This window comes from Pristis pectinata, chromosome 1 (assembly GCF_009764475.1).
Source record: "Pristis pectinata isolate sPriPec2 chromosome 1, sPriPec2.1.pri, whole genome shotgun sequence".
In the NCBI taxonomy this organism is placed as follows: Eukaryota; Metazoa; Chordata; class Chondrichthyes; order Rhinopristiformes; family Pristidae; genus Pristis; species Pristis pectinata.
This window is the reverse complement of record NC_067405.1, coordinates 104435916-104448325: the sequence shown is the minus strand read 5'-3', so window position 1 is coordinate 104448325 and position 12410 is coordinate 104435916. Positions and strand designations below refer to the sequence as shown.

General features: G+C 36.5%; 1 protein-coding gene across 5 annotated transcripts in view; it reads left to right on the top strand.

Annotated features, from left to right (window-relative positions):
• The window catches only part of LOC127569164 (striatin-3-like), a 139566-nt gene that overhangs the window by 126992 nt on the left and 164 nt on the right, over positions 1-12410 (top strand). For 3 of the 5 annotated variants that reach the window (XM_052013587.1, XM_052013569.1, XM_052013556.1), the window contains 7 exons: positions 1318-1365; positions 1676-1797; positions 3140-3307; positions 4330-4470; positions 9812-9919; positions 10007-10093; positions 10447-12228. In XM_052013587.1, coding sequence (XP_051869547.1) covers positions 1318-1365; positions 1676-1797; positions 3140-3307; positions 4330-4470; positions 9812-9919; positions 10007-10093; positions 10447-10616 — 844 coding nt within the window. In that variant the 3' untranslated portion in view covers positions 10617-12228. Of the gene's footprint in view, positions 1-1317; positions 1366-1675; positions 1798-3139; positions 3308-4329; positions 4471-9811; positions 9920-10006; positions 10094-10446; positions 12230-12410 lie in introns of those variants that run through there. The other 2 variants (XM_052013563.1, XM_052013577.1) reach the window with 2 other exon arrangements.

Genomic DNA, 12410 nt, shown 5'->3' with positions numbered 1-12410 from the left:
AGTCCAGGCCAGGGCTTTTGAATGACCTCGACAGCATTTGTCTCAGAGCTTCCAGATGGATACATCACATACCTCCAGTGGTGGCCAGCTTCCCTGACTCGTAGAGCTCCAGATCAATAACTGAAAGTAGAGGAACCCCAAGTTGCATCAGTGCTGATCGTGGGCACTTCCCAGCTGGAAGGAGTTTGGCTTGGATTTACTCAGTAATGACTCAGCCATGGAGGGCTATGACTTCCATAACTTGTAGTGGCAGAGAAAAGTTATCATTTGCACCCTGGAGAATGGATTATATGTGGCACCTCACCAACCACTTCAATAACAACTTTAATTCAACCGTGTCTCAAAATGCCTCTCATCAATTAAGATAATGTGGTTATTTTGAAGGAAAATTTAATCACTTTTTTAATAAATGGTAGATGTGTTCACCTGTGTGAACATCAGACAGATGTGGCCATAAGCAGTTTGCCACACTGGAAGATTCCACATTGCTTTCTGTGTGTCACAACATCATATAGGGGCACGTGGTCAGGTGTCATTCTAAATATGTCCCTTTTAAAACAGTGGTCACAGAAGATATCAAGGTTGAAGGTGATTGTTAATATAGGTATATGGTAATTTGGATATGACAGGAGAGCAGTGAATTCAAAGAAGATCAAGGGGTGCTGGAAAGGATATCAAAATCATTGAGAATATGAAGTTTTTCTGTGTGCAGAGCTGAAGGTGGAAAGGATTTCTTGTGGGTAAATGGATTGAGAAAAATTGGCAGATTTTAATAGAGAGGATCGGAAAGGAGAATTTCTGCAGACAGGTGGGTTTATAAATGACCAATGTGTTTTGTATTTAAAATCAATTGCTGTAATGCTCAGTTACCAGAGGAAAATGAAGTGAAGCTTAGAATTGCATTGCATATATTGTCCTCAGGATCATTCATTATTCATTGCTACATGACTTTTTCAGTGTGTTATGTGCTGCTTCTTTATTGATGAATTTAGAAATTTTGGACACAGTACTCAGAAGCTTTCCCCATGAGACATTATTTTAAATTATCAACCCCTGTAACCTGTTTTATGCTTAGAAAAGTTAAGAAATGTGGAAGTTCTCAAATACAGTGTTTGTTTTGTATTGCATTGCTGTTATATTAGCATGAATTTTAATTGTAATTTTAAAGATTAGATTTGCTGAGATTTTGTTAGGCTTTAAGTGGCAACTCTCTGTTGTTCTACATATTCATATGGGCCAATTAATGGTTTGGAAAATAATTTCTTCTGTATTTAACTGTAGCCACGTTGCATATCATTTCTGTATCATTTCTTTCAGGAGCACCTCATTAGATGTGGAGCCAATATATACATTTAGAGCCCATATGTAAGTAATGTCGGATAAGTCACTTGTATAGTTTATTACCATTGATGAGGATATTCAGCAATGTACAGTGGAGTACGCTTACAGAAGTTTCCACAAAAATTAAGCAATACATTAACTTGACTCTAATTACTTGTTAATTTTGGATAAAATGAAACCCTTGTAAGCACACTTATAATTAGAATGCCAATGAAATATATTTATACTTTGTTGAAGTATATTGTTTCTTTGTATACTTAAATTGTTCAATAAGTTGTTGCAGTGAAATACTGATGTTGATAATTCTGTACAAATATTTCTCTGTTGTGTCCAGTGGACCCGTGCTTTCTTTGGCTGTCAGTTCTAATGGTGAACAGTGTTTCAGTGGTGGAATTGATGCAACAATACGATGCTGGAACATGCCAAGTCCCAGTGTTGATCCATATGATACATATGGTATGTACTGAATCAAAAGTATATTTTCAAAACTGTACCTTTGATTTCACTTAAAATTGAGTGAATTTGTTCACTTTTATATTTCATGAGGTTATTTCTTGCCTGTTTAAATAACTTCAATATTTTTGCTTTTGAATATTTTGTAACTGCTTTAATCATATAAAAACATGCATTATAACATGCATTAGAACATGTATTTTCATCAATGTGCAATTCAGTCATTAAGATTGTTCCATATGTAATGGTTAAAGTCAACATTCCAATGGAAGGAAATTGAAGATCAACCTTCAGACATCTGCCCAGAATGTGTGACTTTGAAATGACATGGTCATCTAGTAAATAAGTTATTTTTTCCTTTTGCATGGTTCTGGGGCCCTGCTTCGTACTACCCTTCTGAGCCCTGATCCATTATAGTGCAGTTGGTTTTGGGGAAATATATTTTTACTTAAAATATTAGTAAACAATAATTAAAAATAAAATCATCAAAACTTAGCAGTTAATTAGTTTGCTGAACAACAGCTTGCTGATCACAGCCACATTATTATTGCTTGTTCTGCCAATGAGAGTACATCACATAATTAGTGCCAGGTCAATGAGAGTGCTGCACACCTTGACCATTTTTAGAGCTTCCACTTCCAATCCCAAGAACACCACCTGAGTGCTAAGTCAGGTCCCACAGTTGTAAATGCTTATGATATTTGCACATAGTTTTGTGAATATGGGAAATGGAAGATGTTTCTCCAGTTAAAAGAACAAAAGGAGCATTGCCATTGAAAGAGATGCATTGGAAAATGGGCTACGAATTGGAAAGGTTATGGACTTTAAGCTTTGTCTTGACGGTTTTAATTACTTCTGTGATTTGAAATTTTTTTGTCAGTTATTTTTCTTTTCTTATAATAATCTCAAGATAAGTTGTCAGTTGGTACATAGAAATTTTGCTTCTATGTATAAGCTAAATTCCAAAATTTGTGCTTATGAAATCATGGTACATCATCACACTCATTTGATTGATTTGAGTGGTTGTAAAATCACTCAAATGAATCAAAATAAGTCACCACCTGCCTCACTATTACAAATAAGAAGTATTTACACAAACAAATTGATATTTTTTAATCTACATTAGGAGAGTTGCTTTGATGTCAGTGAAATGCCCCAGTGGGTTGTTGAACCACTTGAATTTTGTTTTCATGGATGATCATCTTATGACTTTTTTTTTGTAATTCTATTGAAGAGGGTTATGAATGTGATAGGGTGTCTTTGCTGTTAAAAAAAGATCTGATGAAAGTGTGGAAGAGCTCTAACTAGTTCCAAGCTAACTGTTTTGTTTCACTTTGGCCTGCAGATCCAAGTGTCATATTAAGTACATTGGCCGCCCACACTGACGCAGTATGGGGTCTTTCGTTTAGTGGTATAAAGAACCGGTTGCTGTCTTGTTCAGCAGATGGCACTATTCGGTTATGGAATCCAGCTGAGAAGTCTCCTTGCCTCAGTACTTATAATGTAGAAAGGGGTAAATGAATTTTTCTTCATATACTAGATTTGAAGTGTATTCTTTTTGGACAGTTGCATAGTTGCAGCATTAAAATTTTGCTTAATGTGGGTGAATTGTACAAGGCAAATAGTGTGCTAAAAAAGAAAAATGATTTGACTGTTGATGTAAAGATGAAAGGTATGTACTTCAAACATTGAAGGAGCCAGGTGCAGTTATTTGTTAGTTTACATACAAAGCAAACAAACTGTGAAGTGCAATTAGTGTACTTGATTTATGAGCAAAATTTTTAAAAAATAAGTTAACTCAGGGTTTAGATAGTTGAGAGATATTGCAGTCACCATCTCTTTATGGTGGCTGGGGCTGTTTTAATTTGTGGTGTTCTGTACCTGGAATGAGAAAAGCCCACCACGTTAATACTTCGGCTGCATTAAAGTTGTACGTCATCCTCACTTAAAAAGGCATTCTTTCTCCCTTCCCATCCCCAACCCAGCCTTTTGGAGTGGAAAGCTGGTTCACTTGTGGAATGAACTCTTAATAGTAAATTACATACATTTATTAGAATTGATAGAAGTGTCCAGAGAGAAAATATTAAATATTCAAATTATATGTATTTCAGCTACATTTTTGTTTCTTTGATCATGAGTGGAATATTTATTGTTCACACTAAGCACTTTTAAGGAAGGTAAAATATGGTTGGATGCAAAGTAAGGTTCTACTCCATATAATTAATGTGACCTAATGCCCCAAATGTTACCAATGCAACATTTTTCCTTTCCTTCCAATAGCCAGCTCACAGGTTTTCTATTTAAAGTCAAATTGGGCCGTTTTGTGCTTTGTACCCATGCCCTACAGAAACTGGATTGAGACTGCAAAATTCATTTCACATAAAACCTCTGCAACAAGCAGGCGTGTATAATTGGATTTTAGTCTCAGAGATGAAAAATCTATGCCTAACCCACTCTACCGTTCTGTCCTCCATTTAATAGTTCTTTATGAAGATATAAGAGTATAATTAATTTGTTTTAAACTTTCTTCTTCAGAGAATGGAATCCCAACATCTGTTGACTTCGTAGGTGCTGATCCGGCGCATATAGTGGGTTCCTTTAATAGTGGCAACACAGTCATTTATGATATGGAAACTTCTCAGTCTTTGGTGATGCTGGCATCACAGGTGGATGCTGGTGAGTTGCATGAAGATAAGTTTTAGAAAATCTCTGTTATGCAGTAAACATTTTTTTCTCGAAATTATTCATTCTTCAGCTTGCTATCAGGTACTCCTTGAGGAAAATCATTAAATTGGCTCCTTTTATACCCCCTTTTCACGCATCCCACTTCTCCCATGCTGACCCTTAAAACATGCTTTAGACGGCATTTGAGTGAGGCTGTGTTCCTGTTACTATATTCTCAAATTACACCTCATACTACCTTATAAAAGGTTTATTCTGCATACAGTTTCTTTGAGTTATTGTATTTGGTCATCTCATTGAAATGTATAAGGTTCTGAGTGAGCTCGACGAACTAGATGCGAAAGTATTTTTCCTCGTGGGGGGGAATCTAAAACTAAGGACTTAATTTAAGAATAAGGGTTGTCCATTTAAAACTGGCGAAGAGGAATTTAATTTTAGAGGTTCATGAATCTTTGGAAATCTCTACCCCATGGTGCTGTGAAGGCTGAATCATTGAATATATTCAAGATAAAGACTGGCAAATATTTGGTCTATAGTGGCTTGGCTATTGGGAAACAGGACAGTGGAACTGAGACCAAAAGCAAATCAACCACCATCTTGCTGAATGACAGAGCAGACTTAAAGGCCCAAATGCCCATTCCTGCTCCTGTTTCTTCTGTTTTCTGTACTGTAGTTTGCTTTTTTGATTCAAGGAACATTCAAGCATTTCTGACCTTCTCAGCAGGTAGAAAATTGAACCTAATACCAAGGTCAAATTTCTTTCATTAATACATAAAAATTCCTGATTGGTAATAAGAATTTTTCTACTGAGTGCACTACATTTATTTTGGGATTCCCGCGTTGTTCAAGGTCAGGATAAAAGAAGGGCATTGAACAAAGGAAATAACTATCTTGACTATAAAAAGTCACAAGAATGATTGTTTCATTATATTTTTGATATCTTGGAGTAAAAGGGAATTTACTTTTATTGATTTGAAATAAGACTGAGTACCTTTCTTCTTCTGAACCAGCAGCTTTGCTAGGGTCTGATTGCACAATGCTATTTAGTGACTAGTTTTTTATGAAATGGACGTGATTCATAAAATATATTTCCACAAGCGGGTCTATTTTATATAACCATTTTGAAATATGACAGTGTGTTATATACTCCAACACAGGGCTGGATTCATACCCTATTATTTTGGCAGAGCAGATTCTTGTATCTTTTTGATTCTAGTTTATGAAAGAAAATATGAACAATAGATTTAATAGTGATTCTTCTGACTTTTTAACTGGTCATGGTTCTTCAGTGTCCTGCAGATCCAATTTCATTTCTGCATTCACCAATGCATCCAAATTAGTTGAAAGTGTTGACCTCTTTCCCTTTCTTCAGCTTCCTTTTGTCTTCCTTACTTTAAACTATGCAAGACACCTGAAACAAGCCTTCTGCATTCAGCAGAAAACTTCCTACAACCATTCAGATGGTCTTTCTTTAATAATAAATCAAAGGGAATACTACATTGGTACGAGGTTCAGTATTCCACCTGTCACATTACTCTGCTGCGGTCTACAGTTTTCTTCCGGAAGGGAGGGTTCTTTGATGCAAGAACAAACTGAATGTCCAATTAAATCTTTAATAAGAAATGGATCACCTTTAATACAAATGTACTTTGAGGATGATTTAATATATAAGTATTAAGCTATCATGTTGTTTAATGATACAGAAACATTAAAATTTCTTTATGGCAAGATAAAGGTATGAAAGCCATTATGTTTTCTTTCGACTTGTGTACAAAAAAAAGTGATTTTTTTACTCTTCTTGCAAATGCTAGTTTAAATTATGCTTTTATAATGCAAGTTAAAACAAACAAACATATTTCAAACGACCAGTTAATTATTTCTCTTTTTACTTCTACCCCTTGCAGATAAATTTAGATTCCACATCGTACACTATTCCCTAAAAATAGGTGGGCAGATGGCCTGGATCTAGGCCAACACATCTTCAGGGAGGATTGAGTAATACCATGGAAGTTTGCTGGTTTTCATTTTCCCCCTATATAGAAATACATCCTTCCAAAGTGGTCTGACTCAGATAGCTGGGTTGCTGCTTTGTCACGTTAGTGTGCTTCCTTCACTACCCATATCCTTTATGTAGTTCTAATTATTGAAAGCAGTAATTTCATGTGGGCTTATAACTAATAAAATTGAAAACAATAGCACTGAGGGTCAGTACAGCAAAGAAGAATGGTAATTATGTGGTAAAGATGTAATAGAAGTTTTGTTTATTATAGTTCTGCAAACTTCCTTCAAATTGATTCTGATAAGTAATTAGTTTTATATAAATTTGTAAAGATGGTTTTTAATTCGTTTCTGGGATCTGGGCATTACTGGCAAGGCATTTGTTGCATACCCCCATTTGTCTGTCCTCAAGAGGTGGTGGTGAAGTGTCTTCTCAACTGCTGGTGAAGGTAGTCCCACAGTACTGTTGGGTAGGGAGTTCTAGGATTTGGACCTAGCAATAACGAAGGACCGGTGATATATTTCTACTTCAGGATGGCATGCAATTTGGAAGGGAACCTGCAGGACATGTTGGTGCTATGCACCTGCTGCTCTTCTTCTTGGTGAAAGAGAGGACACAGGTTTGAGAGGTCCTGTCAGAGTGGCCTAGGTGAGTAAATGTCGACCATTTTGTCGATGATACTCACTGCAACCACTGTGTACCGGTGGAGGTTGGGTGAATATTTAGAGTGATGGATCAAGTGACTGCCTTTGTTCTGGACGATGCTCATAGCCATGGTATTTATTTGGCTGGTCCTATTGAGTTTCTGGTCAATGATACTTGTGAACAGAATTTGACACTGCAAACCTACTTGCTTCTGACATTATGATGGAAGGAAAGTAACTAATGAAGCAGCTGAAGACAATTGGGCCGTGATAAACTGGGGTTGAAATGTTTGTCCTCTGATATCCAACGCCTTAGTGTGAAGTTTGACTTTCAGCCACTGGAGTGTTTTCATTTTGAAATGTTGTGATGTCAAGACCTCATCTCACCCCTGGAATTCAGCTCATTCGTCCATGGTCTTGAGCTGAATGGTACTGACAAAACTCAAACTGGGCATTTGTGAATAGCTTATTGCTGAGGAAGTGCAACTTTACAGCACTGTCTGTGACAGCTTCCATCACTTTGTTGATGATTGAGAGTAGATGAATTGAATGATGCTTAGCCAGATTGAAATTGTTCTTCTTGGGAAAAAGTAATACATGAGCAATTTTCCAAATTGTTAGGTAGATACCATTGTTGTAACTATACTGCATTAGCTTGGCTAGAGGCACAGCTGGCTCTAGAGGTGGACGTTGTCTGATTCCTTGGCCTTTGCTGTTTATTGATATCACATCAGTTGAATTGAATTGGCTGGAGACTGGCTTCTGTGATGGTGGGGATCCCAGGAGGAAGCCAAGGTAAGTCATGTATTCGGCACTTCTGGCAGAACATGATTGTGAATGTTTTGGCATTTTCTTTAGAACTCACGTGCAAGGCCATACCGTTGTTGAGGATGAAGTTAAGGACAAGGGTATTTTTGAAAGCCTTCTGCGGCTAATGGTTTAATTATTCACCACCTTCCATGGGAAGGTGTGGTAGAACTACAGGGCCTCATTCTGATCTATTGGTTGTGAGATCACTTTGCTATTCACTGTCTATTGCATGCTGTTTTTGTTGTTTAGCAGACATATAGTCCTGTATTGCAATTTCACTTGGGTGATACCTCTGTTTTTCGATTTACCTAAAGCCGTTCTTGTCCTCCCCTCCTATTCCCCTCTATGAACCAAGTTTTATAGTAATGGCTGGGGAATATACCAGGTCTTGAGGTTTCATATTGTGGCAGTGTACATTTCTACTGCTGCTAATGGTGCATAGTGTCTCATGGATACCTTGTTTTGATCTGCCAGATCTTTTCTAAATTTATTCCATTTAGTATGTATGTAGTGCCACACAAGACAGTGGTGAGTGTTCTGGATGTAAAAATGTTCTTTGTCTCCATAAAGACTTTCACCAGTGTTCTCATGGACAGACACATATATCACAGGTAGATTGGTAAGGACAAAGTCAAGTAGATTTGTCTCCTGTGTTGGTTTACTCATAACCTGCTTTGGGCTCTGTCTGACAGCCATGTCCTTTGGGAACTGACCATCTTGCTCTTTAGTGGTGCTACCAAGCCAATGGACATAGGCATCTTCCACCTAGAATACATCTTGTGTCCTTGCTACTTTCATTGCTTCTTCCAAGCACTGTTCAGCATGGAGGAGTACTAATTCATCAGCTGAGGGAGGACAGTAGGTGGTAATCAGGGGAAGGTTTCATGGGATTTCATGAGGTCTGGAGTTGATAGTGAAGACATTAAGGGGTACTCTCTCCCTACCTTTTCCACCACACTTGGTGGTCCTGTCTGCTGGTGGGACAGGACGTACCCAGGGATTGTGATGGAGGAGTCTGGCACATTGTCTGTACAGTATGATTCTGTGAGTACTATAATGTAGGCTATTGTTTGACTTGTCTGTGTAACAGCTCTCCCAATCTTGACATCAGTCCCCAGATGTTTATAGGACTTTGCAAGGTTGCTGAGCTTGGCAAAACTTTGCTGAGTCCGAATCAATGCCAGTGGACCAACTGTAGTGGTGATGGTACAACTGAGTGGCTTGCCAGACCACTTCAGGGAGTATTTAAGAGTCAGCCACACAGTTTGGACATGAAGTGCTGAATGCTTCTCAGACATGTCTATTGAATAATTCATTTTGTTTATCTATTATACTGCGCATATAAAGCAACCAAACTGTCACATTGTGGATGATTTAAGTCAAACTAAAATAAAATATAATATAATAAAATGTGTACAATATATAAGTCAGTACAGTTTCCCAGAGATTGGGAAATGTAGTAATCAGTTGACACAAACAGCAATAAACAACAGTTCCAACATCTCAAGGTCCCTCACAAGAGCATTAACAAACAAAATTTGGCACTGAGAAACATTGGGATGTAAGGTCACAGGACTCAAAATTTTCTCTTAAGAGATCACTTTTGAGGAACATCTTGGGGTGGGGGGGGGGGGATGGTGAGGGGATCTGTAGTTTAAGAGGCATAGAAAGAGAAATTTGGAACTTGGCCCAAGGAGGCTGTGCTTAATTTTCAGAACTGCAACTTTTTGATCAAGTTGCACCTTTTCCATTTCATAAAAACTTCAGTCTCTGGGATTTCTGGATATGGCACAATAAGAGCTTCATAGTTTGGTATGATTATAATTTTGTTTAGATTTGAATGTTTTTTTTTATCAATTTTTGCCTTGCTTTCTGTTCACAGTGTCTCCTCTAGCCAATCAAATAAATAAAGTTGTCAGTCATCCCACATTGCCCGTTACTATCACGGCTCATGAAGATAGGCATATTAAGTTTTTTGATAATAAAACAGGTGAGTAATAGCAAGTATCAAGAATTGTGACATAAAATTACACATTCATCTAGCTTACCTCTGAAAGTGCTTTGCTTGTTTATGTAGGTAAACTGATCCATGCTATGGTCGCTCACCTGGATGCTGTTACTAGTCTAGCAGTGGATCCTAATGGAATCTACTTGATGTCAGGAAGTATGTGGCTCCTTTCTGTGATAGAAAATTTGTTTTTGAATGTTAAGATATTTTAAGGTGATCTACTGTAGTTAAACTTTCCAAATCAAGAATTAAATAAAACACTGAATTATACAAAAGAATTACACACAGTTTGCAGAAATTATGTAATTTTTAAAGCCTTTTAGCATTTGGAATTATATTGACTAACGGCTGCATGTGTTTGTTTATGGAAAATTCTTTACTTTGGCTTTTGATTATAATTGGATCAAAATTTTGTAATAAGCCTGCAAAAAAGAATTGTTGATATTATCACTGATTAGCATTGAACACTTCTACCGTAATACAGATTTTTTATATTTAATTTGTACCAGGTCATGATTGTTCTATTCGCCTATGGAACTTGGATAGCAAGACATGTGTTCAAGAAATTACTGTCCATCGAAAGAAATGTGATGAATCTATTTATGATGTAGCCTTCCATCCATCAAAGGCCTATATTGCTAGTGCAGGAGCTGATGCCCTTGCCAAGGTGTTTGTGTAACAATTGCTAGAACACGTTAGTCCCAAAATAGCAGGTGAGCTGGAAACAAACAGGAATTGCTACACTGCCATTAGTTACCCGGTTATCATACAACACTAAGTACTGGTCTGTTCTCCCTGGGCAGTGGTTTCCTGATATCTGTTAAGGGCAGGTGCTTACTGATCAGGTATCACCAGATCCTTGAATAATGTCAGGCTGACTAATTTTAATTACTGTAATTAAAAAAGAAACAAACCAGTATTTGTAGCCTTGACTGGATTTAAACTGAGCTAATTTACTGTTATGTAGGTGTATTCAAAGTCTTGTGGAATTTATTCTTACAGCAGTAAATACTTTGGGCTCTTGTCCTGCCTGATGGTTAGGACTATGGTACAGTGGTGGGCAGCAAGCTTAAAGTTGAACCATAGAATGTCATCCTTCAATTCCTTTATCAGTTTTCCACCACCAAACATACTTTTAATCAACTTTCAGCATTATAAAGAAAATAGAAATTAAATATATTTTAACCTTAGTTTTACAGTATTTTTGACAGGATGTCTAGTTTTTATATGTCTTTTGTATAATTTTCCTGTCAGAATAATGCTCCAAACAGGGTTAATACTATGTTTCATTGGCTTAAAACCCAGTAAAATCTTCACTGATCCACTATTATGTAACTGCATCGTTCCCTTACCCAGCTTAAAGGAAACAAAATCCTCAGTGAATCCTTCCACGTGGATGCTATTTTAACATCACTATAAAAGCTGTTAAGTGTAATCATTGAAAACTGTAAAATGTGTTGGAATTAAACACAGAGGGTTTAACACCCATAATTAACTCTTTTAAATAAAATTACAGCATCCTATCACTATGTGATATTTTGTACATCTTATTGTATTTACAAGTTTATTTATCAAGGGTTAACCATCTTAATGCTATTGGCCTACTGTTATTTATTTCACTTTTCTGTTGGTCTTTATATCCTTCATGTATTGTGTGTTAACGGGCCTTGTATATCTTTGTCTAACATGGGACTCTTGCAGAAGACTAGCAAGCTCTAAATATAGGTTTAAAGTGGAACACTGTTTATATCACAGCCCAGGATTTCCTGTCAGAATACTTGCTTTAGGGGCTTGCCCTAATTCCGTGAAACTGAAGAATTTGTGTGAAATCCGGAGTGAAAAGGTTTTATTTTGGATTAAATATAGAAAACTGAAATGGCCAAATCAAGATTCAGAAAGCTGCTGTATTTGATCTAGCTATCCCAGATTTTCAAAGTGCTTCAGTTAATGGTGTAACTAAAGATTTTGTTTGTGTAATGCATGATTAATACAATAAAGTATTTTTTCTAGTCTTCCACAAAGATTTCTGATGAGTTTGCAAGTTCTGATGAGTTTTGTAAGGTTTTTGTTTTACAATACATGATTAAGTAAATTTGTAAGATTGTACCACATAGCTAAAATACAGTTCTTTAAAAGTAATGTATATAAAATGCATATAATAAATATTAAATGGTGTACCTGTAAATTAGTGTTTGTTATTACATTACTTGAGTTGTATAGCTTCAAAAATGCCGCCTTAGTATTTTGTGGAATTCAGAGTATCCTTAATTGTCCTAATGATGTAAAATAAGATTATGTTGAAATTATGTCCCTTCTTTTATCATTTATCAATTTAGAAAAGGGATTTGGAAATAAACAAATATATATCTTCTGGGTGCAACTGCATTTTCATTTATGTTCTTTAGCCAAGTACTGTATTTTTCTACCTAATTGTTGGAGGTTAAGTATAGATTTCATTGAATCTGAATATTTT